This window comes from Papaver somniferum, chromosome 11 (assembly GCF_003573695.1).
Source record: "Papaver somniferum cultivar HN1 chromosome 11, ASM357369v1, whole genome shotgun sequence".
NCBI classification, from domain to species: domain Eukaryota; kingdom Viridiplantae; phylum Streptophyta; class Magnoliopsida; order Ranunculales; family Papaveraceae; genus Papaver; species Papaver somniferum.
In genome coordinates this window covers 78,609,747-78,636,289 of record NC_039368.1, presented here as the reverse complement: position 1 = coordinate 78,636,289, position 26,543 = coordinate 78,609,747, and the positions used below count along the sequence as shown (strand labels likewise).

General features: G+C 37.3%; 5 protein-coding genes and 1 pseudogene across 8 annotated transcripts; 4 read left to right on the top strand and 2 right to left on the bottom strand.

Annotated features, from left to right (window-relative positions):
* The first annotated feature begins 5,576 nt into the window (after positions 1 to 5,576).
* On the top strand, positions 5,577 to 8,361 carry LOC113321881. 4 transcript variants are annotated; one of them, XM_026569830.1, is made up of 4 exons: positions 5,577 to 5,700; positions 6,883 to 7,051; positions 7,137 to 7,409; positions 7,502 to 8,361. In XM_026569830.1, exons 2-4 carry the CDS (start codon positions 6,902 to 6,904, stop codon positions 8,144 to 8,146), a joined length of 1,068 nt encoding a protein of 355 aa, XP_026425615.1. In that variant the 5' UTR covers positions 5,577 to 5,700; positions 6,883 to 6,901; the 3' UTR covers positions 8,147 to 8,361. The 4 variants fall into 4 exon arrangements, with proteins under 4 accessions (XP_026425615.1, XP_026425614.1, XP_026425616.1 ...); XM_026569829.1 differs by lacking the exon at positions 5,577 to 5,700 and adding an exon at positions 5,712 to 5,996; XM_026569831.1 differs by lacking the exon at positions 5,577 to 5,700 and adding an exon at positions 5,792 to 5,933.
* A 603-nt stretch (positions 8,362 to 8,964) lies between these two features.
* Positions 8,965 to 11,844, bottom strand: LOC113324622 (annotated as a pseudogene).
* Positions 11,845 to 14,774: 2,930 nt separating this feature from the next.
* Positions 14,775 to 18,572, top strand: LOC113323905 (RNA pseudouridine synthase 5-like). The gene is made up of 13 exons (XM_026572254.1): positions 14,775 to 15,084; positions 15,151 to 15,178; positions 15,281 to 15,327; positions 15,437 to 15,527; positions 15,619 to 15,772; positions 15,938 to 16,023; positions 16,130 to 16,210; positions 16,492 to 16,567; positions 16,770 to 16,837; positions 17,576 to 17,645; positions 17,827 to 17,905; positions 18,068 to 18,161; positions 18,295 to 18,572. The coding sequence occupies exons 1-13, from the start codon at positions 14,912 to 14,914 to the stop codon at positions 18,352 to 18,354; spliced, it is 1,107 nt and encodes a 368-aa protein (XP_026428039.1). The 5' UTR covers positions 14,775 to 14,911; the 3' UTR covers positions 18,355 to 18,572.
* A 307-nt stretch (positions 18,573 to 18,879) lies between these two features.
* On the top strand, positions 18,880 to 23,104 carry LOC113323474. Its single transcript, XM_026571790.1, has 6 exons — positions 18,880 to 19,233; positions 19,794 to 20,448; positions 20,543 to 20,742; positions 21,320 to 21,564; positions 21,669 to 22,518; positions 22,784 to 23,104. Exons 1-5 carry the CDS (start codon positions 18,965 to 18,967, stop codon positions 22,463 to 22,465), a joined length of 2,166 nt encoding a protein of 721 aa, XP_026427575.1. The 5' UTR covers positions 18,880 to 18,964; the 3' UTR covers positions 22,466 to 22,518; positions 22,784 to 23,104.
* Positions 23,105 to 23,374: 270 nt separating this feature from the next.
* On the top strand, positions 23,375 to 24,573 carry LOC113323000. Its single transcript, XM_026571223.1, has 2 exons — positions 23,375 to 23,588; positions 23,872 to 24,573. Exons 1-2 carry the CDS (start codon positions 23,390 to 23,392, stop codon positions 24,390 to 24,392), a joined length of 720 nt encoding a protein of 239 aa, XP_026427008.1. The 5' UTR covers positions 23,375 to 23,389; the 3' UTR covers positions 24,393 to 24,573.
* LOC113322999 (UDP-glycosyltransferase 83A1-like) lies at positions 24,400 to 26,118 on the bottom strand. Its single transcript, XM_026571222.1, has 2 exons — positions 25,554 to 26,118; positions 24,400 to 25,466 (listed from the first exon to the last, which is right to left on the bottom strand). Exons 1-2 carry the CDS (start codon positions 26,041 to 26,043, stop codon positions 24,571 to 24,573), a joined length of 1,386 nt encoding a protein of 461 aa, XP_026427007.1. The 5' UTR covers positions 26,044 to 26,118; the 3' UTR covers positions 24,400 to 24,570.
* Between the last annotated feature and the right edge of the window lie 425 nt (positions 26,119 to 26,543).

The following is a 26,543-nucleotide window of genomic DNA, read 5'->3' as shown; positions in this document are numbered from 1 at the left end:
CTTGTGATAATCCATTTTTAACAGACTTCGTTTTGTGCGTGATTGATCACAAGAGGTTTCAAGTGGTATTGTGCAGGTTATTATTGAAGACGAACGAAGATTTGAAGACGACAAAATTTTCCTTATTAGTTTTTGTATCTTGTGAATTGTGTGCACAAACCTTGATCGGTTAGGATCCAACTAGAATCTTGCTTATCCTTGATAGACTTGATTGATTAGTTACGTGAGATCGACATCACCTTATAGTTTCTCTTTGAGATCTATATTGATTGATTGCGCGAATCTAGAGTTTGATTATTTCGGTGATCAAAAGAAAGATTGATCTAACTAGACAAAGTAGTTTATTAGAATAAACATAAGAGCCTTTGTCAATGACTCATACCAAGATTGAGTACGATCTAAAGGATTGGTGATTCACGTGCATGACTCTAGAAGTCGAAGGCGCAGGGATACTGAGGAAAATAAGCGGCTAGAGGTAGTCTACTTGGTCTCTAATATACGAAGTTGGATTAGATTTTGTGTAATGGCTTAATTCAGAGAACATTCAAAACTGAACTAGGTCCCGGGGTTTTTCTGCATTTTCGGTTTCCTCGTTAACAAAATCTTGTTGTTCCATTTACTTTATTATTCCGTATTATAACTATTTTACTATAATTAAAGTAAATTACACTTATACATTAATCTGTAACACTTGATATTGATCCTATAGAGTTTCGTTTATTACCGTACCTATTATCAAGTGATCACTTCGTTTTTGTATCTTCTCGATCTTGAATCCATCGTCAATCACACAAGTGACCTTGTTGTTGTATTATTTAGATCTCGTATGCATAGACGATTACACGACATGTGTACCAAAGTTGTTGTATTGTCTCAACTCTGTCCATGGACGATCGCATTTGGTAAAGGACTTATAGGTTGATAAATAAAAGATTGTGGTATATTTGGGTACCCTCGTATTTTCAGAAAATACACTAAAAAATAATCAACTGAATTAAAAATCACAGTTTGACATACGAGGGAAAATCCTCCTGCCCAGCAAATTTTCCTTAACACAATAACCTGAGGTATTCCTCAAGAATAAGTGATGTTATACCCCACAAGAGGAGATGTTCCCAGGATAGATATGCCCTATATAGGCTGTATAGACACAATAAAATATATGCAACTTCGAACTCAACAGTAAGGATCAAGAAGGGAAACAAATAGGTTATATAGGCACAATAAAATCTACCCAACTTCGAACTCAACAGTAAGATCAGGAAGGGAGATAAACATGCGACGTCTCGTAAAACAAAGCGAGAAGATGGTGAAATAAAGAGCCGCTTCTTACGATATTTTTAAAAGAGAAATTCTTTTTGTATTTGGATGAGAAGAAAAACTCCAAGGTTTCAGATTTCTTATAAAGCAAGTAATTTTGTTTTCTTGTAAAGAAAGTAATTTTGTTTCTTGTAAAACAATTCGAGATAAACACAAAAAAGTAATTATCCTTAAAATAAATACTAGATAAAATATTTTTGGTAGATAAAAGATTTTCCCAAGTCTTAATCCCCAAGAAAAATAATAAATAGATAATCAAAATTAGTTTAATTTCCTAGAAATAATTCAAAACAATTTTGACCAAAAGAAATAGACTTTGGTTGACGTATGTCTACAACGCAGACGTAGACACGAGTTCGAGACCTTAGCCCAAAAACTTTGCGGCATCAAGTATTATCTATGCGGTCACCCATATTGGTAACTTTGATAATTATATGGAGGACGTTCACCTATAATGTACCCAATGTGTAACTAAAACTCATATTTCATTCACTCATGAGAATATATACATATATAATCAGTGAAAGCTTTTCATTAATAGGAAATCAAGGTTACAATGAGTTGAAGCACGAATTCAAGAAATAACAAATAAATAAATAAATATTGTAAACGATTGATGCCGAGAATTCCGACAAGAGAAAGAGAGGAAATATTGGATATTATCGAATACAAATATGAGACAGCCGATTGAATCAGAGAAGTGATGGTTTTTTTCTGAATATAACCCAACCATTAGATTGTTTGTCTTCTTGAGGAAGAGATGCTCCAAAGGAGCGATTTGCCCAATTTTTCTTCTTGAATTGAGACATGGAGATTCCGGTGACCGGAAACCTTCGCCGGCAAGCTTCAAACCCAACATACATAACCAAAAACACCCATTAAAATCAATAAGGATCACTATAAAAGTGAAGATAAAAGCACCATATAAGTGCAGAGACTTTTCCGGATGACAAATGAAAAACAGAAACCCTAAATAAACTTTTAAAACTAAACCCTAACTAATCTATGAAAAATTAACTAAGAAAGTAAACTAAAACTAGTGCTACTGCCCAGATCTATTCGGATCTATAGAGATCCATCTGATTAGAACAGTTTGCTTGTTGCCGGAAGAGAGTTTTTTCTCGCCTGAATAGTCACCAAGAGTGGAGAGAAAAAACAAAGAAAAATATTGTGACATGTATTTGAAACATCAGTCATGAGAATATGAACAAGCATCTATAAGTTATAAAACCAAATCAAGACTATAAAAACATATATAAAAAATGATTTTTGTCCGATAATTTTTCTTTTATAACCCAAGGGTTAGTTGGTTTTACCGAAAAACATCCCCAATTGTCCAATTTTCGCGATAGTTAGTCAACTTCATTCCATGTATATATGTTTTATATAAAATAGGTTATGGATATACATAACTTCATTAATGTGTGTTTGATAGAGCTTCTTATATAAACCTAAATTCAGTTCACCATCGTTGGATAAGGTAGTTTTTCATCATGAACAATCCAGAGCGACAGTGATTGCATAAATACTAAGATAAGTATCCTTGATGATAATATCATCAGCTAAAGATCTTCCCAGTATAATATTGAGGAGTCATTACTCTGGCTGAGTTTTAGATATTTCTTGAAAGTTTTTGAGATCTGGACATATTTCTTTACATATTTCACACCCCTTTTAAGCTGTAAGCTTTTTGATTTTTCTGTTGTGTTGCGAAGAACCATATTTTTTACGATATTGAGGTCTTACACAAAGATGAGTGATCAATGTTGAACCTCCATCACCACTTAGGTGGCTCTAGTGGGGAGGTAAGATTCAACTTTCTCCCCAAAAAGTGTCGTTTATAAGTTGAATTCCACCGAACGCTCTCCAGTTCCGTTGAATGTGAGATGGAATCAACATAGAGATGCCATCCCTTTTGTCACCCAAAAAATCCCTAGACGATAATAAAAACGGCATTGGGATCGAATATTCGCTCATATATTCTTCTAGACGTTCAGCCTTACGACGTTTTTTCTTGGGATGCCCAACAAATTGGCATCTCATATTTATATTTGTTTGACATTTTTAATACTACAATCTGTTTACACTCTTACGTTTTATTTTGCGCTCTCCTTGTAAACTTTGGTGCCATGGTTGAGAGTTAATGGTATACCATTGGGAATCAACATGACCGAGCTTTACTCAGACGTGTACATGTTTTTATTAATTTCAATAAGCGGCATTGGTATATGTTGTTTGGTGGACGAACAAGTTATTTTATAAAAGATTCGGTGTTACAGTCCCTTGTTGTAGCAATAATGTGTAAGGACTATCCAGTTTTGCAAATTGGTTGAAAGACCCAATAAATAACCCCAACATGTTAGTCAGTTTATATTGCTTCCTTGCGTTATCGATGACCCTTTAACTTGTCGTCAGCGTCAAACTCGTTCGTAAAAAAAGAAGAAAGAAAATAGAAAATAAAATTAAGAAAAGGTCTTCAGCGCCATCTATTTCAGTAAAACTGATACGACTTTCTTTTTAGCGTCGGGCGACAAGCTGGTTGGCGTTTTGACCGCTTGACTTGGTCAAGATGCCAACAAAGAGGTCGTCTGCATTAATTTTTAAGAGACGCTCATTTTGTTGCCTTGGCGCTGTTGGGGATGGCATTTTCGACGTGAATCTTGAATCCCCACTAAATTTGGAACTTGAATTTTAATGAAACAAGCGTATCGTTCATGCCCTTTAAAAGGGTACCAATCGTTTCCAAGCCGCATGATTAAATTTCGAACCCGCCAATACTTCCCACTTTATGTCCCACTAGAAATATGACATTTAAAACTTCCAAATCAATTAGGAGCAAAAAAGGGGGATTAAAGGGACTATGATAGGGACTTAATGTCATAGATGGACCATGATCACTGAGAATGAGTGTGTATGAAGTTGTGAGTTACAACTAACTCCACAAATACACCACCAACCTTTACGTTCAAGTGGTTGAATATTGCCATCCACTCCGGTGCATTACTTGTCTATGTCAGTTTGACAAAGACTCGTGAGACTTTTTCCGGAACGAGCTTGATTGAAATTTTAGACTTTAGATTCCTTATTGTTCTCCATTAGAAACAGGTGGGAATGCACTTAGTGAGCAATTAGTGGAGTTAATTAAACAAAATGCAATTTGATTATGTCATTCACTTATCCTTTGTGTTAAGTCGTGTCCAAAGTTGTTCTTGTTTCTGATATAGGCATTTGCAATATCATAAAGTGGAGTCCAAATTTGATCATATTCAACTTATTTTTCTGACTGGTTGATTATGTACTAATGATGACCTCATTATTCTCTATGTTTAGAATATCGGTCCTTGTTACATAACTCTGTAAATTAAATCAATAGTAGATATTGAAATGTTACGTGCATTCTTGCTAAGAAGTGTGCACAAATTCAAACTCTTGTGCGATTGGCAAAGTCTCGACTTTCCAGCACAGCAGGATCATTGGGCGTGAGGCTAACCATAATCCCACGAGGTAGGAGTCCTAAATGGCTAAACCCACGCGACCATCAAATGAACAAATGACTAGCACGCACGTTTTTGAAGAATATTAGTCCAACATTTTCACCCCCACTAAACGACAGGGTATCTAGAATTTTCCACAATACAAAAATTGCCACGTGACGAATACAAATCTTCTCATTTAATTGTGGCCAAAAAAAAACATTGAAATGTTCTGGATCACCAAACCCACACATTCATCTAGACCTAATCGTAGACTTTGTCTCTGTCGTTGGAATATCCATGCTTCACCTATAATTTTCACGTCTTATTTAAAAAAGATAAAATCCTTTGGACATTTCCCGGAGAACTTCGAAAAAACCTCAGCCATTAAATTAAGGTACTGAAACTCGGTGATTTCTCCTCTCATTATCTACATAAACCAGGTCTTAGAGGAGGTCCTAAGGCATGCATTCCCTTAATTCCTGATCGACAAAACGGTGCTTTAAAACCATTTTTCATATTTCAGCTTCAGAATTATGGAATCCAAAATAAAATAATTAACTGAATATAATTGTCAGCTAAGTCATTGAATGATAATACCAGGGATCTGAATTAAAATTTATTCATGCCAGGGATCGGAATCCCCCTCATGGCTAGTCCATTCCATTCCAATGTCTGTATCACACCTGTTTGAAGAAAATTGAGGAATTTCTCATGCATGACGCACCCTCGCGGAAGAAACGACTATTCTTAAATCAACGGATAAAATAGAATCAATCCGAAAACAACAGTTGAAAAATCAACGTTGAGGATTAGGTGGATTAGTCAATTTGTACCAACTCCTCTCCTACTATTATTGACCTAAACTTCGTCTTCAATATTGGTTAGGGAAAGCAGGCAGAGGCAGGTAATTTAATGTCAACTGATAAGGCGTGTGGGAACCACGTCAATTTTGCTTACTGTAATAAAAAAACAATCAGAGATTTTTATTATTTTTTTCTTCTCCCTCAAGATAGATAGACAGACTGTTTGGTTTTTTCATTCAATTAACAACATTATTCATTGTTTCTGGGCTCCTTTCTCTCTTCTTCTTCATCTTCTTCTAACTAAATAGATCCTTGTTCAAATTCTCGATTTTAGGTCAGGATCTGGTTATTGGATTTTGAAGAAAGCTCTCTCTCTCTCTAATCATATTTATTTAAGGTTTATAGAATTTTTTGCTTATTTTGAATTTAATTTCTCAGATGAATTGTATGTGATGGGGTGTGGATGAATTTAGGGTTTGTTATGTTAATTTATAGGATTTTTGTTTTTTATCATCAGTTTTATGAGTACAGGGTTTTTTTGACTTTGAAATGTTTGATGAAAAATGTTATTGTTGTTGTTGATTGGGGTTTGATTGAGGCTTGCGGAGTTTAGGTGCTGTATGAATTAAGAATTTCTGACTACTCAATTGATTATGTTTTCATGTATGAGGTTGAATTTTGGTAATTTTGAGTTCTGAAAAAGGTGTTTATTTCTGTATACTGTTTACACTGTTAACTTGTGGACTTATTGTTATAGTCACTATGATGTATCTTGTAGTTGTGAAATTCTGTGAGAGTGTTCATAGTTTTGGCTTCAGTTCTGGGTTTATATCATTTTCCCTATGTTGGGGGTGTTTACGCGTTCGAGTTTGGTTAGACTTGTTAATTTGGTGACGGTTAGGTTAAGGGGTTGGATTTGGAATTTTTAGGCTTGGTGGTGTGCTTTAGGTTTTCTGTACCAACTTCTCAACGTTATTGGATATTGGCTTGGTGGTGAATTCTAGATATTGGATCTTCTTAGAATGCTTGATACTGAATTGTAGAAATAGATCTTCTTGGTATGCTTCATATGGTACGGCACTTTAATTTTGTTTGTGAGCATTCTCATGCGATTCATGGACAGTTGTAAAAAAATGAAAATCAGTTGAATGTTTTATTTACTTTGCTTCGATGTGATTTTGAATGTCTAGCTCCATACTACAAATATTTTTTGGGCCAGCTGAATGCATTTGTGTTCCTTAATATCCGTCTCTGACCTTGCATTTTGTAATTTGTACTTGCAGGTTAATCTGATCTGTGGAAATGGAATTTTTCTTTGGAGCCATGAATGGAGGGTCACAGAATTCAGAATGTCAATTTGCTCAAGAGGGCATTCAAAAATGTCCATTTCTTAGGAACATTAACGAACCCACTAACTTCGCCTTTGCCAAACCAATGAATTTCTCAATGCCTGTTCGTACTCTTTCCCCTGGCTCTTGTGTTCTTTTGTTACATTCCCATTTTACTTTGTCTCATATCCATTCCTATTTACATTCAGGTGAAGGGTGCAAAAGGTCCAATTTTCGAAGATGGTCCTAATTTTGATATGGCATTTAAGGTTTTCCATGGGAATGATGGAGTGGTTCCACTCTCCGGAAGATCTTATCTAGGCAGTGAGAATTTGGAATCTGAGTCTAAACCCGTTCAGTTCAATCCTTTAGCAGCAAAGGCGGCCTCAATTAGTCTCTCGTCAGCCTTTGGACCAGGTGGACCATTCGGTTTTGATTTTTTCAACAAAAAATTTAATTCCAAGAACAAAAATTCTTCCAAGGTAACCATCATATCTACAAATATCTGTCATACATTTGTAACATAACATCCTCATTTGCTTATTTTGAATTTCTATTCCTTGATTTCTTCTAGGGAGGAAACTCGTCACACGAAGCAGTAGGAAATGAGTGGTTGGAACAAGGGAACTGTCCAATTGCTAAGTCTTATAGAGCAGTTAGTGGTGTCCTGCCGTTGGTAGCTAAGGCTCTGCAGCCTCCGCCAGGCATGAAATTTAAATGCCCGCCTGCAATAGTAGCAGCTAGGGCAGCATTGGCAAGGACAGCTCTGGTGAAGACCCTTCGCCCACAAGCTCTGTCAACGAAGATGTTGGCAATTGGCATGTTGGGAATGGCAGCTAATGTCCCATTAGGCATATGGAGGGAGCACACAGAAAAGTTCTCGGTCTCATGGTTTGCAGCCGTACATGCAGCGGTACCTTTTATAGCAATGCTTCGGAAATCTGTTTTGATGCCTAAGACAGCTATGGCTTTCACGATTGGTGCTTCTATTTTGGGACAAGTTATTGGATCAAGAGCTGAACGTATTCGACTCAAAAAGGTTGCAGCCAAGAAGGCAGAAATGGCAATGACAGCCTCTATGGACAGTTCCAGTCAATTGCAGGCTGTTGGTGCTAGTAACAAAGGTGCGCAGTGTGGGGAACTTGTGGTTTGGGATCCACTTCTTCTGAATCTGACTACCGGATTGCCTTCTTCTTCAAGTGGAAGTTTGTGCTATTAACTATCACATCAGATGTTCCAGAGACCTCAGTCGTGGTATGTTGTTCAATTGTTGGTTTTGTAAAACATTATGTATTTCACATTCGAGTGAGTTCCCTAGGAAGAAATGTATCATGGGGTCTGAGAATAAAAAAGAGGGAGGATTCGACATTGTTTACATATTGTTCGATGAACTTGACCTTAAAATTAAAAAAATCTATTATCTATATTTACTTTTCTTGTGTTTATTATGATATATCATCTGTAAAATCTCTGGTGCTGTAGACTTATGGGGAGATATTAACACTGGGGATGTTTTGTATTGTTCATCTTATATACTCCCTCCGTTCCTGGAAAAATAACACTTTTCCAGGAACGGAGGGAGTATAAGTTATATTTTGTTTAGTTTGCCTTCTGGTTCATCCACTTCGATTGTACCGACTGGTTCCAACATGGAGCCCAGACAGCTGGTGCAAATTTTGAGTTACGTTACAATATAACCATTTGAATCATATCATGGGGAAAATGTATTGGACAGATTTTGGTCACTATGTTTGAATAACGGGAAATATTAGACCACTAACTAAATTTTGGGTCTTCTTGCAAACGGACATCCGGCTGTATCCCCAAATTATTTTGAGGCAGCCCTAAAATTGGCTTTATTTTTGTCTAAAATGCCAACAATGGACTTTTTTTTTTAAGGGACTAATGGTCCTGCCAACAGTGGACTAATGGTCTTTTACTTGGGTGATTGGACCCCCAAATTTGTTGTGGTGACTATCAAAAGGCTTGATAAATTTAAACATATTGTCAGAAGAGTAAAAAAGAAGATGACTTTTAGAACACAAGAACTACTCCATTTCCAATCCCAATTCCAATTGTACATTAGAAAAAGTTACCGAGCTCAAGAAACTAAATCCCTTTTTGAGTTGAACAATTACACTTGAAGTACAGTTACCCTCAAAGCTCCAATGAACAACTACCCTGCCATATTATCGAAGGACTGAAACGTAAAACCAAAAAGAAATTACATGTCTTTCGTTCATTTATGCATCAGCAAAATTAAGAATCAGTACTGGTTCCTAGTGTTTCATTCTTCATTTTATATAATCATCACTATTATTACTATATCCGTTACAAAAAAACTAGGCACCAGCCCTAAACTCTTTACAGAAGGTTCCTGAAAGTAGAAAAAAGTTTCTGAGGACAATAATAAAAAGAACACTAAAACTGAACCAATGAAAATTTTGATTATATAACTCATTGGACCTGCTTCAGCTCCTTCCGAAGTGACTTCTGTAGTCGTAATGGCTTGGACAGAAGGAAGAGCTTCAATCACAGCATCTGCGAGATCGGATATGAAAGTAGAGCTGAGTCCTAAAGCTGGAACCCTACCCCAATTTTCTATGCCAGATTCAAGAGCCAATTCCTTGTATTCCATATCAATCTCTTCTAGGGTCTCTATGTGCTCGCTTACAAAGCTGCAAATAGATTTACCAGTTTCAACAAATCTAAATATATATGAAGATGAAATTCAAAATCACAAATGTTTCTCATTTTATAAAAAAGTAGATCAACAGACGAGTTAAAATAAGTTACAATAATACATTTCAAAGCTACTTTGCTTTACTAATGGTCTATTACTTGGTCAACAAAAGAAAGAAAAACGCACCTTACTGGAACAGCTAAGAGGCTTTTTACTCCTTTTTTACCAAGATCAACAAGAACTTCATCAGTATAGGGCTTCAACCACTGTATAGGCCCCACTCTACTCTAATAAAACAAAATTCAATGATTGGTTAGTAATAGTCAAATTGCTGACTCACGCACTAGTGAGGGAGACTAGAATTGGAAAAACAGCAGCGGACTGAGAAGAATTGAGACCTATAAAGTTTGAAATATAAACAAAGAGTCTAATATGTATTTCAAGCTAACCTGGTAAGCAAGAGTGTGCTCATTGAAGGTTCCTCTAGCTTTCAGCTCTTGCATGATCAATCTGATACAATCCTGCATCTGATCCCTATAAGGATCTCCTGCATCCTCGACATAGCTAACTGGTACTCCATGTGCACTAAAGAATATCATCACCTAAAATGCCACAAAGAAGGTTAATAACTGATGGAAGCCACCAAAACAAAAGAACAACATCAATTGCGAAAATGTAGACATGTTCTCATTTATGAACTGGAAACTAAAAAGGAAACTACCTCCTCGGGGTTAGAGAATTTTTGTAGCTCTTGCTCTATCAAGTTAGCCATGGACTCAATATAACCTCTTCATTGATACCACGACTTTATAATGGAGACAGGTAGCCTTGACAAATACGAGTCTTTGCTGAGATAGGGAAGAACTTGGTAAATCAGTGATGATAACATAAAATGTAAATTTTCAATCATAAGATACGAAAAAATATTAAGAACCATCGACGAAGAACCACCTGAACATGTCTTGAACAACATTTGGATGCTTGACCCACTTGTAGATATGGAGTACTGGGGGTAAAGTGGTAGCAAAACAAGTCTTGTAATCTTATCCTTCTTAATCTGTAACAAATATGCAATACTATCACAGTCTATCGACGTTGTCAATCTTATTTACTCTACTGTCATAATACTATTATTTGTTCAACATAGCACAAGTAATAAAACCTGCTGTCAAAATTGCACAAGTGAAAATAGACAAATCTACCAAAATAACTTAAACGACATACCTGATGCACTGCTTCTTCCGTAAATGGGAACGAGTACCGCATCCCTACATATACATTTGCAGACATTTTTTTCTCTTCCAAAGCCATTTTCAGTGCTTCAGCCTAAATATAAATATCAAACAGTTACACTACAGTCCTCAAATTGAATCAAATAAAATACACGAAAAAGAAAACAACAAAAAAAACAAAAACAAAGCATTATACCTGCTCATCAGTTATTTTACGCAAAGGTGATCCCCCACCTATAGCAGCATATCCTTCTTTACTTTTTGGAGCCCTCAAAACTGAGATCAACTGAGCCAGTGGTCTTTGAAGAAACCTAAACAATCTCGGTAATCTAATAATATCCTGCACCATAACATGCCATAATACATTCAGAGTTTGCAGCTTAAACTAATTTTAACACATCTATATTCATGTCAAAGAAAAGTTAAAGAGTAGTACCATACTGGATCAGCAAATAAATTGAACAAAAATGGTTGCACGTCTTGAAGTGTCTCAGGTCCTCCTAGATTGAGCAGCAGCACTCCTAAATTTTCTTCTCCCGCATGGGCGTGTGATTCTTCCAAAGCATATTCACCATATATACATGCTCCTCCTACCGCAGAGCAGAAGATTTCCCGCTTCTGAACTGGACCATGCAATAATCCATTCTCTCTGCCAATTGGATCACCATTTTGTCTCTCCAATTTATCAAAACCTTGTGATCCTTCAAAGGAGCAACAACTGACAGATACAATAGATTGCTTTTGCGAACTGCATAACGAGAAAGATCAAATCAAATCAAGAACCAATTAATTGCAAAAAAATAATAATAAAAAAAAGGGAAACTTACATTGATTGGGTTAATGACGGAGCCGAGAAACAGAGAGATTCAAGTGGAGTGCACGTGCGTTACACATCGGCAAACAAAATTCACTACCCTGCAAAAAATGAGAAACAAACTTATTATTTTTGCTATTACTAAAAAAAGTAAAGCAAAATGAATTATGAATAGCTCCAACCTTCATTTTATGCAGTAGTATCTCTGTATCTAACAAGCTAAATGTAGAATGTTTATTATCCTTCCTTTGATGTTCGAGTTAGTCAAGAATGCATTGGAAGTTCAATGTTGACTGACTAGTCCACAAAATTAAATTTCAGGGCGACTGACTGGTTCAATGATAACTAACACCTCCTATTCATACCACCATTTATATTTTGAACCATCTATAGTTGAAGCTACATGTATATTCGTGAGAAAATGTTAACCGAGGATAATGCTAGATTAAGGAAAACAAACATAGTGGGAGAAAACCATTCATAAATAAACATAGAGGAAAGAGAGCATCTTTTCTTATAATTAGGGACCCCCAAATTGCCACATGTCAGCACCACAATCATACTTGATTTTGGTGAAGCCATGTCAGCACTGACTATCCCAGCCATCGCTATCTGATTGGCTACTCCTTTAAGACACAATCCAATAGACAAACCCCAACAGGCAGCGCTTAAGGCACAATCGGAAACCCCAATAGTCACTTCAAAAACGTGCATCTGTGGTAGCTTGACTTATGCAAATCTTTGCCAAATAGCCAACCCAACAGTCGCTTAACGTTTAAAGATGTGGTACTCGGTCCTATCCCTAACAATTAAGATTAGAAAATCTCACAAGTCAAAACAGTTACAAAGGGAAATATTGCCACCGTCAAGTAACAAAAGTCGCTTCTTTTCAGACAAAAGGAACAAAAAAATTGTAACCGTAAATGTTATGCATGATTCCAAAAGTTGCATACAAACCAAAAGATTGCTCTTTTTCTGGCCGCCCCAAATCCTAACATTTTAGGATATCACATCATTTGGTAACACTACAAACACAATCACACACCACAGCAAAATAACCAAATTAACCCACTGTTCTGCATTCCTAGAATCATAAAATAATGGATGAGGACAGAGAATGGCAAGAGGCAGCTGCTTAGGTTTCAGTAAGTTACTATGATAAAATGTTTATAACGTTTTTTGTTTTGCAAAATAACAAATCCAGAATTGTGGAGCCAGTACTGGAGACTCCTATCTGGTGATATTCAGGTCGACAAAAACCCATATTAGACAATGAAGATATGTAGATTGAAGATAGACAACTTAAAAACTACGAGTTCCAATACTCCGGAATATAAATCAGAGCATGGGCCGTTTCAACGGAACACGGTGGATTGTAAAGCAAATTGATCATAGAATTACTGCAGCACATATCATAACGGATAATTACGTATATAGAATCGGGGTATACATCCCAAGGCTTACAGTGTCCCCCACTGATGCTAACTCAACATTTTGTATTAAGAAGAAGGTGATTCTCTGTTAAATTATTCTATGCTATGCCAATCAACATGAGCCAAGGTCAAACCATACAGAATATTGGAATTTATTTGCCAACACGGAAAGGTTGGTTTCTATTGATGGCAGTTATATGTGGCAGTGTCATGAACGACGTCAAGTGAAGGTTTGAAGATTCTGATAAAGAACGAACGGGTTTCTCACAGAACGTTGTGTAGAAAGAAGTATTCAATAATTTACATTCAGGTAGCAGTCCTTAATCCACAATTTGATTTGGTCAAATCTTAAATATACCTACCTAACATAGAATTATATCTAATGCAGGTGTTATTCAAGTTTCAGAAACTAAATCAATGGAATTGGGAAATTGAGAAAACAATAAGTGCCAGTTGAATTCACTCATGAAGTTGAGAGTTGACAGTTGTCCCCGACAAACAGTGCTGTAATGAGTACGACAGATAAAAACAACTCCGGAGCCCCATATAAATTCAGATGTATACACAAAAGGAAACATCCGCCGTTGCATTCAGAAGCATCAAAGAAAGACACGGAGAACCAGAACCTCGATCAGTCTAAAGAAGATAAAATCAATGGTAGTGAAGACTCGGTTTATGTTTTGAACCCAATGATGATGCTTTTAGCCCAATTAACTATGAAGGGGAACGTCCAAAGAAAAAAAGGCAGAGTTTTTCTATAAAGGGAAACCAAGAACCAAAAAGAAATGTTGATTCCGTCTATATTCGGTGATGTTTATGTACATGTCTAAATTAAAACTGTTCATGGGCATGAACAATGGTTATCCATGACAATATGCAAACCTATTTACACTTTGAAGAAGAACACCTTCAAATTTAGAGATAGCGTGTAGAAAGGTAATTAATTGGCATCACATTACTAGGAAGTTCTAAACAAATATATGAAAATACCAGCAAAACGCAAACACGCAAGTGTTCATTTTAGTCCTAAAATTTTTCTTTGGAAAAATTTGCAACATACAAAACAAAACCAAAGGGAAAAAAATACCTTATAAACAAAGTGCATTTTGCCATCCGTCCGGGGCTTGTACCTAGAACTATCAATTTGAAAATCAATCTATCAAGGCTAGAACATTTAGACAAAATTATGAGTTCATGGAGCACATCATATCAAGAAAACAATCAAAATCCTAACATATCAACAGTAATATCAATTATGAGAACTCTAGTACTTTTTATAGATCAAACATGTAACTGAGAGAGAACCCTGTATACTTGTTTAAACAATAAAAACCAAATCAATTCTCATGGCAAAGAAGAAACTCAAACTCATCAAAGATATACGAAACAAAAAATTGACCTAATAACTCATAATCATAGATCAAAAACAGTAGATCCACATCAAAATTGTACTAACACCAAAATTCATTCAATCAACAAAATAGGGTTTAACGAAATCAAAGCGTACCATGTGGTTCAACGATCAGTGAGAATCCCACGAGAGGAGGATCCTAAATCAAGCGGACACAAAATCTTATTAATAAGAAGATCAAGAATCTAAAGCAATCAGAAATGCTGAGAATACTAGGGTTATGTTTGAGAATTTTTACCTGTATGAAAAGGAGGGAGAAAGACAATTTTCTTTATTTTCAAAAGACATCGCTTATGTTACATGCGGATACTTTTCGGGTTTTGGTCTTGCGGTCTCCGGCACGCGTAATAAGAAAGAAACCAAGAGTTGAGAGCATTTTACTTTGGTTTTCTCTTCTTCTACCAGTGTGAAATGTCAAGTTCAGCAGAAAACGAAGGCTCTCCCATACTTGAAACATTCGGAGTTGAATGGCCTGATTTCAACGGCGGATTAACCTACGCAGATACTGTCAAACCCAACATCAGCGGTTCAACTCTCATCAACTTCTACTCAACTAAGCACAGTACTTCTGCTCCGTTCCAAGGGTAATGCTACTACTCGTATACTTAATCCCCACTCCGATTCTGATGATTGTTATCTCTTCTGTGCAGTTGGTTACAACGGATTCAAAACGGACAGGTAATTTTGATTTCAACACTTTTTTTTTTTTTGTTAGTATCTTTTTGATTTTTCATCTCCAATCGGTTCAACTTAGGACAAATTTGAATTGGATACTTGTAGATAACAATTGACGGTCAAATTGAAACGAACCCGGACACGATTCTCAGGTTTTTGTCTTCGTGATTTTAGATGGAATTTTTGGTGTTTTGTTTCATCCATTTTCATTGATTTAGGGGATTTTTTAATTTATAATTATAATGTGGGTTGTGCAAATAGGGAGGGTTCGGAACTTGTTTATCATCGAATTCCGTGGAAAGAACCTGACGCTCCTTACTTATTAGATGTTCTATATGAAGATAATCATCTGGTAAGCATTTTAAGAACATACACTATTTGGTTTTGCTAAATTTTGGTTAAGATACTAGTTACCAAGTTGTGGCGGATGTTGTTTTGTTTAGGTTGCTTTAAATAAACCATCTGGACTACAAGTTTTGCCTGGAGGACTTTTCCAGCAGCGGACTGTTTTAACACAGCTGCAATGGAGGGGAGGGAAATCAGGTGATCAAGAACCACATCCTGTTCCTGTTCATCGATTAGGACGGGGGACGTCAGGTTGTTCTCTATTCGATAAGATAGTGGTGTTATTCTTCGTGATATTTGATGCTGCATTGCATTATTTGATACTTGGTTTAGTTAGGGATTCTAGGCTTTGTATTAAACTCATAATAGATTTAATCTTTCATCTGAGTTTCTTGCTGTTCGCTATTGTTTCCTTAGGAATACTTCTTTGTGCGAAGTCAAAGCTTGCCAAAACTCGCTTGTCCGCGTATTTTGCTCATGGCACAGCAGTTGTTCATGAAAAGGTCAGTTCCCCCAGCTTTTCAGTGTACCAATATTGCATTCCTCATAGCCTGTTGATTTCTAGGCTTAGACATTCCGTTTCATGACTAACACTTTCCGGCTGTGCAGAATACCAACACTGAGCGCAATGGAAGGAAAATTTCAAAATTATATAGGGCATTAGCCACAGGGATAATCGAAAAGGATGAGGTAAAATTAAAGCATTCAGATGATCGGTTTCTTCCTGTGTACTTCTGGATTCTTGTGTTTCTCCATGGCATGGGTTCTTGTTGTGTAAACTTAGCAGTTATCTTTCTGGTGCAACTTGCATTGTTATGCACCTCTATCTTATTATTGTATCTTATTCTTCCTAAGTGGTTGCTTTATGGGCCAAGAGGTCTTCTTAGTAACATCTTTAAATACAAATTGATGGCAACCCTTTATGGATTTATATGTTTTACAAGCTAAAGGTTATCTTTTGTGTATCATAGGTTGTCATTAGCCAGCCTATAGGAGCAATGCGATATGCTGGGGTAGCTAAAGGACTTTATATGGCATCCTCATCAGGTTTTGTTTCTAGTTGTCCGATCTTATTGTACATATAGCTACACTGTTTCACAATTGTTTGTTAATATTCTCTCTCGCATGGAGTAATGCACTCTCATGGTACACTGGTATAATTCCGCTGTTTGTACTGTCAGCCATTTTTATCTATCACCAAGTATTCATATTTTCTGTAACAGTGCTTCTTTCTTTGCAATTCAACTAGGAAAACCAGCTCTGAGCAAAGTTAAAGTTCTCGAGAGAGATGTACAAAGAAATCGCTCATTGGTTCAGGTGCTCTAGTTACAAATGTATGAGCATGCTATGATCTAAGATCTGTTTGTCTTTTAAACTTTTCTGTTTGTTTTTCTATCCGTTCATTATATTGGGAATGATTAATTTTGCCTGGGGGGATCACTTTGCCTCTTCTTGGTTCATTATTGGTCCATCAAGTATAATTATATGCAACTGAATAAGCTGAGATGTTATGTACGGAAAAAACTAGCTACTTGAGAAACAGAAAGAAGATAGTGCAGTGGTAGAAAATTAGTGCATTCATTGGTAGATGATGTTTATTTGCTGACATTGCTGTCTGTCCACAACTAGAATTTCTAATAACCACAATTGTGCATGCATTTTATCTTTACAACACATGAAGAGTGAATTTACGGTTAAAAAACCACTTAAAATTAAAGTTGAATATCTCGTTACTAGTGCTCTTACGTTTGATAAATAATCAATGACAATTCTATAGATGTCTGTATAGGAATGACTCTTGATGCCTGAAAACTTAGTTAGGTAGCACTTTTTTCTGTGACAATATGCTATTGCCGCGATGCTTCTGTGGTATCGCTGCCCACGTTTTCATATCCAACTTGGGTCATATATCTGTCATCAGTCATTCTGGTCTAAGTGAACTCACAACTGGATCTACATCTCTGTTGTTGTTCACCGTTGGGATCTCTCAGTTTCTGCACCACCGTGAGTCTGTGACTTGTTATTAAATATTGGTTCTTCTTTTTATTTGTGTAGGTTGAAATTCAATCAGGGCGACCACATCAAATTCGCATACATCTATCTTTTATAGGTCACCCTCTTGCAGGTAAATCCTTCAATAATAACCGTCCTGGTATTACTAGCTTTGAACTAGGTCAATTAATATAATCCATTTTAAAACACCTTTGATTTGTAATGAATACTGTTTTGATTCCCTTGAGTTTTCTACTAAATGAACCAACATATGAAGAAAAACTAATTATTTACCATTGGTTGTTGTTTGTCAGGAGATCCTCTCTATGCCTCTGGCGGGGTTCCTATTAGTTTTGATTCTGAACCTGTGGATGGCAGTCATGAAAAGGATGGGTATACAATTTTTTACTTTTGTTATATTGAAAGGATAAGCATCCTATGAGAACAAATCATTTTGTCCCTCAAAATTTGTATTTGTAGCTAGGTTACAATGTATTGGACAATCTTTAGCTCCAAATCTGATTTCATATTTTGTTGGATTTTCAATCTATGCAGAGGTTATCAGAGGCCAATGAGACCTCTTCCTGGAGACTGTGGCTATTTCTTGCATGCTCATCAAGCGGTTCTTCACCATCCTACTACTGACGAGGTAACTAGCAAAGTCACTTCCCAAGTTCAAAGAGACTTGTGGCCTTCTGCGCACGAATGATCTTGTTCAATAATATAGAACTTATAAGGACCTCGCAAACTTTAATTCGGAAAATGTCTTCCAAAATTTTCAGGTTATTCAGATTACAGCGCCTCTCCCATATATGCTCCAATCTCAAGAAGAAGCTTATTAAGTGAAGCAGACCTAGTAGCACTCTGGCGGCCACTGATTGGGAATTAAGCACCATGGATGGAAATGTTGAGCCCGTGCAAGTGCATCGATGCTAGACTTGCTAATCTTATTCTTGTTCTGTGAAACAGTAAATGAAAGAACTGAAATCATGATAGTGAAATATTTCAATTCAAATCTGTACCAAGTTGAACTCAAAGTGGAAATGAAAAAAGAAATGGTGAAATCAAAATTACCTGTCCATTTTGAATCCGTTGTAACCAACTGCATAAACAAAAAAATGGTGAAATCGAGGTTACAACCTGCGTTTCAGGAAAACGATATTTTCATTTTGCCTAAAAATTGCTAAACTGGAAAAGAAAAAATATCACTTTTACTGAAACAGAGGGTTATAGTATATGGTAACAAATGATTCGGGTTCCGGCCCGATAGTAGATTATCCAAAGCCGGGACTGGCCCTAATAATTTATGTCTAAAACCTCCTCCGGACCAAAAGAAAGATTTTTTTAGCATCAGTGCTTCCTTAAACCTCTCCCTGAGAAACCTAAAACCCTAATTTAAAACCTTGGTTATACAAAGGTTATTTGGATAAGGGAATTTATCTGTTTGATTTGATGGAGATAATAGAATCAATTGAAGATATTAGGTTACAAAATCCACCAAAGGAGGAATTCACATCTGCTGATCTTACTTGGACCAAATATGGAACTTCAGAGCACCATGATGATGTAGCACTGATTCCATATGATAGAGTTGATTCATTTATAATTGGTGAGTGCTCTATCGCTGAATGCCCAACTCGGTTTCATATTGAAAAAGGAAAAAAACGTACCAGAGGAAGTTTGACTAGTTACAAGAGTGATGAATATCTTGAATACCGCCTGTAAGTACTCAACCTAGATCATTTCTTCTGTGTGTGTGTTTATGCTTAAATACACAGCATTTCCTTTCCATGATTACTGTAGCTTAATCACTGGATAGTCCCTAATAAAGCTAAATTGCGGGCAGTGAATTGTATTTTGAAGTATGTTTGTTTTAACATGTGTGCCTAGTTTGGCACTCAGGTTTCGGGGAACTGTCAATGTGTATACCTTTGACATTCATTGTAGTATTTGTCTTGGCAGATTATAACTGCATTGAAGAGTATTGGGTGTCAGTAGACCCTCATGTCAAGAGAGAACTCTTTTGTATTGATCTTTCGGGGATAATATTGTTTTCACGCAGATACCTGTGCTCATTTAGTCCAGAAAAATGTATATCTTTGGCATTCATTGTAGGATAATTTGTCTTGGCAGGTTATAACTGCATTAAAGAGTATTGGGTGTCAGCAGATGTTCCTCTCTCATATCAAGAGAGAACTCTTTTGTATTGATCTTTTGGGATAATATTGCATTCACATATGATAGATGCTTTACTTGATTTAAGGGGTCATTTTTCCTGCAGATACTGGTGCTCATTTGGTCCAGAAAATTATGGAGAGGGTGGAGAAATATTGCCTAGCAGGAGGTATCGAATAAACACTAGAAATCGAGCTGCTAGACCTCAATCCATGAGGGGGTGTACTTGCAATTTTGTAGTGAAGCGTTTATATGCTCGTCCGACTGCTGCACTACTTATATACAATGATAGGCGTCAACATGTGAACAAGTCTGGATTTGTTTGCCATGGTCCACTAGACCGAGATGCTATAGGTCCTGGTGCGAAAACAGTTCCGTATATTTGTGATGAAATCCAACAACAAACAATGGCATTGATTTATCTGGGCATCCCCGAGGAGAATATATTGCAGAATCACATTGAAAGTGTTCAACGCTACTGTGGTTCAAATTCTAAAGTTACTATGTCAGCATCAGAGTATGTCCGTAAAATGGGGTTGATTATCAGACGGTCAACACATGAGTTGGATCTTGATGATCAAGTTAGCATCAAATTGTGGGTAGAGAAGAACAAGAAATCAACTTTTATATATCAAGATGCATCAGATACGGATTCATTCATCTTAGGGATTCAGACAGAGTGGCAGCTGCAACAAATGATCCGTTTTGGACATCACAGTCTCATGGCTGCCGATTCAACATTTGGCATCAAGAAGCTTAAGGTAGGGAGCAAATATATGCAGTTTGTTTACGATGCCCAGGTATTAATACAAGCTTATAATCAAATCTTTTTTTGTTTAATTACTGTTGTGGCAGTATCCTTTGTGTACTCTTCTTGTGTTTGACTCAAGACATCATGCCCTTCCAGTTGCTTGGGTCATAACACGTAGCTCTGCCAAGCAAGATGTGTCCAAATGGATGAAAGCTCTTGTTGATCGAGCTCGTTCAGTCGACTCTGCCTGGAACATCAATGTGTTTATGATTGATGATGCGGCTGCAGAGGTGGATCCAATCAGGTAAGATTTTTAAGTTTTTACCTGTGTACCCTATGCTGTTTGGGGAGTGGCCTTAGGGTATACAATATGGAGCCGTGGGTCAGATTTTAGGGTTTAGGTTGGTAAATTAGGTCTTAATAAAGAACCCCAGCTAAATGAGGCACCTAGGCACCAAACTCCCACTTTAGCGCCTAGGCTATGCCTAGGTGTCCGCGTGGCGTCTTATAAGACATAGACTATACCTGTATTCAGCTGAAAAGCATGAGAAGCTCATAATATAGATTTTCAATTTTTCATATTCACATTTCATGCAGCCAGCAAGAGTTATTTTGAGAAACAAATACCGTTTAATAATTTGCAATCTGAAGCACTGGTTGAAGGAATAAAAATTTAGGAAGGACTGAATTGTTATGTATGCCAATCCGTGTGTTACTGTTGGATCATCTCCTTGTGTATTGTGATTCTTGTGAACAAGTCAAAAGTGGGGCTTCAATTGAGTTTTAGTTTAAGACTTAATAACCTATTTCTGTAAGGCTTAACCTATTCTTTTGCAGTTCAGAATTTCGCGTCTTGATTTCGTTATTGACTGATGTTTCAGGGAAATATTCTGCTGTCCTGTCTTTTTCTCTCTTTGGCGTGTCCGTAGGTCATGGCTCCGAAACGTAATCAAGAAATGTCATAACATTGAAGTTCAGAGGGAGATGTTTAAACGTCTTGGGCGAATTGTCTACAGCATATGGGGAGGTGTGGATTCCGTAGATGTCATGGAGGAATTCATACAAGATTTTGTTGACCAAACTTCCTTCATGAAATACTTCAAGGCCTGCTGGGTCCCTAAGATCGGTTAGATTACAGTTTTTCCTCTTTCATCATGTATGTTGGGGATATGTTATAATTTGTTGATCTTGGTATTAACCTTGTAATTTACCTTAAATTGCTGTACACAGAAATGTGGCTCACAACTATGAGATCTCTTCCGCTAGCCAGCCAGGAGGCTTGTGGTGCCATTGAAGGCTACCATTTGAAGCTGAAGCATTTATTGTATGATGATTCACATCTAGGATCACTGCAACGAGTAGATTGGTTAGTCCACAAGCTGAACACTGAATTACATCCAAGCTACTGGTTCGACCGCTACGCTGCTGACATTGATTCCTTTCAAAGTGTTAAGGCTGATTACATTGCATCATCTTCATGGCATCGAGCTTCGCAAATTCCAGAAAGTGCTGTTATCTTTGACGACAAAGATCGCCTCTTTGCCAAGGTCATTAGTCAGAAAGACCCTAGTCAGACACACATAGTGTGGAATCCGGGGTCAGATTTCTCTCTTTGTGATTGTTCGTGGTCATTGCAAGGAAACCTTTGCAAGCATGTGATAAAGGTGAATATGGTGTGTAGTAATAAGGGTCAGGATAATCAGCCTTCAATGTCATTTCAGTCATTCAGATCCATCATTCTCAGTTTGTGGCAAAAACCCATGGATGATTCAGTTGCACTTGATCAGTCACTTGCATGGGCCAACCAGATGTTGAACCAGGTTCAGAGATCAGTTGAGTTGGATAGTTCTAATGGTGTTTCCAACATCGTAAAGAAATTACCCTTGAAATGGACTGCTAAAAAAGGTAGAACATCTGTTGGCCATCCATCTTCTGTCCTAGGACTTCCTTCTCATTTGAAGAGAAGCTCCAGAAGTGTTGCCATGAAAAAGAATGGGCAAAAGAAGAGACTTACAATGTTGAGTTGAGCACTTGATTCAGAAATAAACCACCCTCATTATTTGAAGAGTGCTCTCTGAAGGTAATTTTCCTAATGATCTTAAACTTTGGATGTCATGCTATGCTCAGTTCAGATTTCTTTTGTAGTATTCTCCACTGCACTATCTTACATTTGATACAGGTTACGTTTGAAACCCTTACCATGTATGTGGGATGGGTATGAACATTGCTCACTTTTCAAGTGATCATGTGACCCCTTGTTACAAGTGGATACATTCTGACAATAGATAATATTTTCAGCTCAATAGTGATTACAGATATTAAATTCTTGGTTCTGTTTCTTTCAGTTTCATGCAGTTAAGCACCTCCGATCTTTTGGGCCCAGTAGCACTCTGGCCATTGATTGATGGATGGAAATATTGAGCCCGTGCAAGTGCATTGATACTGGTCTTATTCCTGTTCTATGTCAATCAGTAAATGAAAGAACAGAAATCATGATATCACGATGTCTTCAATGTCAAAGAGAGAGGGACACGAGCATGTGCAGTCTTTATGATACTAAGTTACTAACTCTGTAATGTTTCATTGTCCATCTCCTTATTCGTTCCATAATAGTCCTATAGTCTGTGAAATTGACTCAAGATTTTTCTGTTGGAGTAAAGAAAAAAGCTGGAATAGAAGCATTTTATTATAGATATATCTTAAACTTGGTGCAAGAGGAAAAGATATAGTAAAATTTCAGATGAGCAAAATGTTTTACTAAAATTACTTTCCAAGAAGCTGAGTAAATTTATTAGAGGAAAGTTTTACAGGAAACAGAATCCGGAACTTGGTAAAAGATAAAAAGTGGTTTTAAAACCAAGCAAAGCAAATTTGGATATGATATGTCCCTCTCAATGGGTGCTTACAAGATAATATATGTTCCAAAGAGAGTGGGAGATTGGTGGATCACAATGGCTTGTGTTTCCAATTCCAATTTTTTCATCCCCAGGTGGAAGGAGGAGAAGAAGAAGAAGATGATGAACCCATCAAGCTTCTTTGATTGGGGCAGAGGGAAGAAGAAAATTGAAGAGGAGAAATCAAAATCCAAATATCATGAAAACATTGACCTCCCTTTCTCACCATCTCTTCTAAACAAAACTTTCTTGAAAGGTGCACTCTCTAATCTATTCCTCCATGCTTGTCAATTTTCAGTGCCTCAGTTTTCATTGCAGATGTGCAGAAGCAGTTCATACTAATATGCTCTAGTAATTCAACTGATTTTACTCAAACTTTACATAAAGACTGATTTTCGTCAACAAGGTACAGTTGACCGGTTAGGCTGCCATAGCCAAGTGCCAGACCCTTTAACGATTTTGTACTTGTTCACACTCTTCCTCAATAGTCATTTATGAATTCATCAAAATATGACAATTTTGTTAGCTTTACTTGTCAGGTAAAGAGTTAAAATGCTGCTACATAGCCACCATTGATGGATTTAGTGCAGCTCAATTCCACAACTGCTGTGATTTTAAAGGACCTTGCGTGATAATTGGCTACACAAAAGACTCCTTCAAGTTTGGTGCATTCAATCCTGAAGGTTACCGAAGCACAGATGATTACTACGACACTTTTGACGCGTTCCTGTTTTACTGGAAGGATGAGAATGAGAAAGAACCAATTATCTTACCAAAAGTGGGTGGTAGTGGTGCTGCACTATTCGACTACGCTAGAGGCGGCCCCCAGTTCGGCGCAGACGGGCTACTTATCGGACCACCGCTAGCACCAGTTATGGGAGGGTTTGCTGGACCAGATACAAACTCTGGAATTGGTGATCTAAGACAAGGCAAGTCTAGATTAGGATTATCTTATGCAAAAAGAGAAGATGGGAAGGAATCTTTGTTTGGAGACGAATCTAAGACAACAATTAAAGAAGTTCAAGTTTACTGTAATCCCAAAATTGCAAGCTTATACTGAAAAATACATTTCGATTCGCAATGAGTCAATGACTTTATTCTATTTAAAACATGCATACTTGTAAATTGACTAAGTTTTGAGCTGTCTTAGCTGCTCGTTTAGAGCTTTAGCAGCAGTTTGGATTATTTTTGTTGTTTGCACCATTTTAGATGTCTTAAGATATTGCAACCTGCGTTGGTTACGGTTTCTGTATCTTGCTCTTGACCGATTGGATGAAATTAGTGAGATTAGTCATGGAAGAGCCTCCTTCACTAACACTCTTCTTTGATATATCTTTCAACTCCAAAGCTCTTGCTCTTATCATTTCATCAGCAAGCAAGGCCTTGACCTTGTTGATAAATTCTTCCTTTGAAATAATTCCACCTTCATTTTTGTTCAGCTGCAAGCCAACCTTCCAGATATCACAAATGTAACTCTGGTTAAGAAATTGATCAACAAAGTAAGGCCAACACAAGAATGGAACTCCCGTTGCCACTCCCTCCATAGTCGAGTTCCATCCGCAATGCGTTACGAAGCATGCTATTGATGGATGCGCCAACACTTTCTGCTGAGGTGCCCAACCCACTATCCGAGACCGGTTTGCAACTCTTGCTTGGAAACCTTCTGGATAAGCGTCAATGTCAGTGAGGTTAGGCCGTACTGCCCACAAGAATGGTTGACCTGTATGCTCAAGTCCAAGTGCTATTTCATGAAATTGGTGCTTATTGAGAATCGTGCTGCTTCCAAAAGCAAGATAAATGACGGAGCGAGCAGGTTGTTGATCGAGCCAACTCAGGCAAGTTGAGTCCTCAGACAAGAAGTTCCCACTAAGCTGTGGTTGTTGATCAGCTGCAAGCAGAAGCGGACCAACAGGAAGGAGGTTCTTGTTCAATGGAAAATTTGGTTTTTCTAGCTCATAAACTGAATTACATAGAAACCAATCAGAGTCTTTTATGTCTTGAGTATTTGATCTAATAGACCGAAAAAAGCTCTTTTGCAGAATACTGTCACCGGTAAGAGTCCATGGGAACAGGTCTGTGTTCATTGCAGGCATGTCCGGAGAGAACTGCATCATTTGTTGTTGCGCCGGAACTCCTGTAAGAGAATCGGGCAATTTTAAGAATTTCATATAGAATTTGTCATAAAAACCAGAAATGACAGTAAAATGTTTCTGGCTCTTACCTTCCGAACCGAGTATTCCGGTTTCAATCATCTGCTCGAGGTGTAGGTGCACGGTCCTGAGCCATACAGAAGCAGTCCAAAATGATGCAACAGGGATTTTCATTTTCTTTGCAACTTTTACTGCCCATCCCATATTCTCATCAGCTATGACGCAGGTGATCTTATCATCATCATCAGTTGACTCATTTATTTCTCTTATCAACACCTCTAGATAGTTCGGCATTGAAGCTGAGATGGAATCGAAAAGGTGTGCAAAATCTCTTTCGTCTGCTCCTGGATCCCTACCATCTGGGATTGAAACTAGACGAATGCCGTTCTCTTTGCTGTTGCTTTGTTTTGGCAAGGAAGCTACAACAGTTTCATGGTTGGACTCTGTATTGACGAACGTGATTTTGAAGCCGTTTTCCAATAAGTAGTTTGAGAGTTTCATGAGTGGTATGACATGACCTTGAGCTGGAAATGGTAGAACTAAAGCATGTATTTTCTTCATTGTGACTTGACTTTCTGGCTTAAATCTTATCTATATCCAGACTCATTAGTCACTTGATATATAAAGAGATGGTCACATGCGAGTTAGTAGGTTTAATGAGAAAGTCGAGAGAAATGTGTTTGGAAAGCAAGTAAGACTTTTCTTTGTTTTTCAATTATTTTCACCTCTTTCCTGGTTGGATTTGTGTGGAGTCCAAGTTGAAATCAATATGTTAATAGGTTCATTGTCACACCACGTGGGTTGCACGGACGCTCCATTTCTTGAGCCGTGTCCGACCCACGGACACAGGACGCGCGTGGGATGTTGAAAGGACGCGTGTCCGACACATCAATTTGCGCGTCCTACGCGCGTCTGGTTTGGACGCACCGATGATTCGGGTTTGACGTGTTTTCCTTTTCATTTTCGTTTAAACTTCTTTCTTTACTTTTACTATTATTATTAACCAAATAAAGAAAGATAAACATTCAGATCAATAATTAAGGTCTTTATTATATTGTAAT

Bases quoted from the DNA above. Each gene is read 5' to 3' on its own strand.
- LOC113321881 (XM_026569830.1), top strand. From the start codon at position 6,902: ATGGAATTTTTCTTTGGAGCCATGAATGGAGGGTCACAGAATTCAGAA. The intron at 7,052-7,136 runs GTTCGTACTCTT...ATTTACATTCAG, and splicing joins CAATGAATTTCTCAATGCCT to GTGAAGGGTGCAAAAGGTCC. The intron at 7,410-7,501 runs GTAACCATCATA...GATTTCTTCTAG, and splicing joins AGAACAAAAATTCTTCCAAG to GGAGGAAACTCGTCACACGA.
- LOC113323905 (XM_026572254.1), top strand. From the start codon at position 14,912: ATGTCAAGTTCAGCAGAAAACGAAGGCTCTCCCATACTTGAAACATTC. The intron at 15,528-15,618 runs GTAAGCATTTTA...TGTTTTGTTTAG, and splicing joins TATATGAAGATAATCATCTG to GTTGCTTTAAATAAACCATC. The intron at 17,646-17,826 runs GTAAATCCTTCA...GTTGTTTGTCAG, and splicing joins TATAGGTCACCCTCTTGCAG to GAGATCCTCTCTATGCCTCT.
- LOC113323474 (XM_026571790.1), top strand. From the start codon at position 18,965: ATGGAGATAATAGAATCAATTGAAGATATTAGGTTACAAAATCCACCA. The intron at 19,234-19,793 runs GTAAGTACTCAA...TTTTTCCTGCAG, and splicing joins GAATATCTTGAATACCGCCT to ATACTGGTGCTCATTTGGTC. The intron at 21,565-21,668 runs GTTAGATTACAG...TGCTGTACACAG, and splicing joins CTGCTGGGTCCCTAAGATCG to AAATGTGGCTCACAACTATG.
- LOC113323000 (XM_026571223.1), top strand. From the start codon at position 23,390: ATGGCTTGTGTTTCCAATTCCAATTTTTTCATCCCCAGGTGGAAGGAG. The intron at 23,589-23,871 runs GTGCACTCTCTA...TTTACTTGTCAG, and splicing joins AAACAAAACTTTCTTGAAAG to GTAAAGAGTTAAAATGCTGC.
- LOC113322999 (XM_026571222.1), bottom strand. From the start codon at position 26,043: ATGAAGAAAATACATGCTTTAGTTCTACCATTTCCAGCTCAAGGTCAT. The intron at 25,467-25,553 runs GTAAGAGCCAGA...ATTCTCTTACAG, and splicing joins CGGAATACTCGGTTCGGAAG to GAGTTCCGGCGCAACAACAA.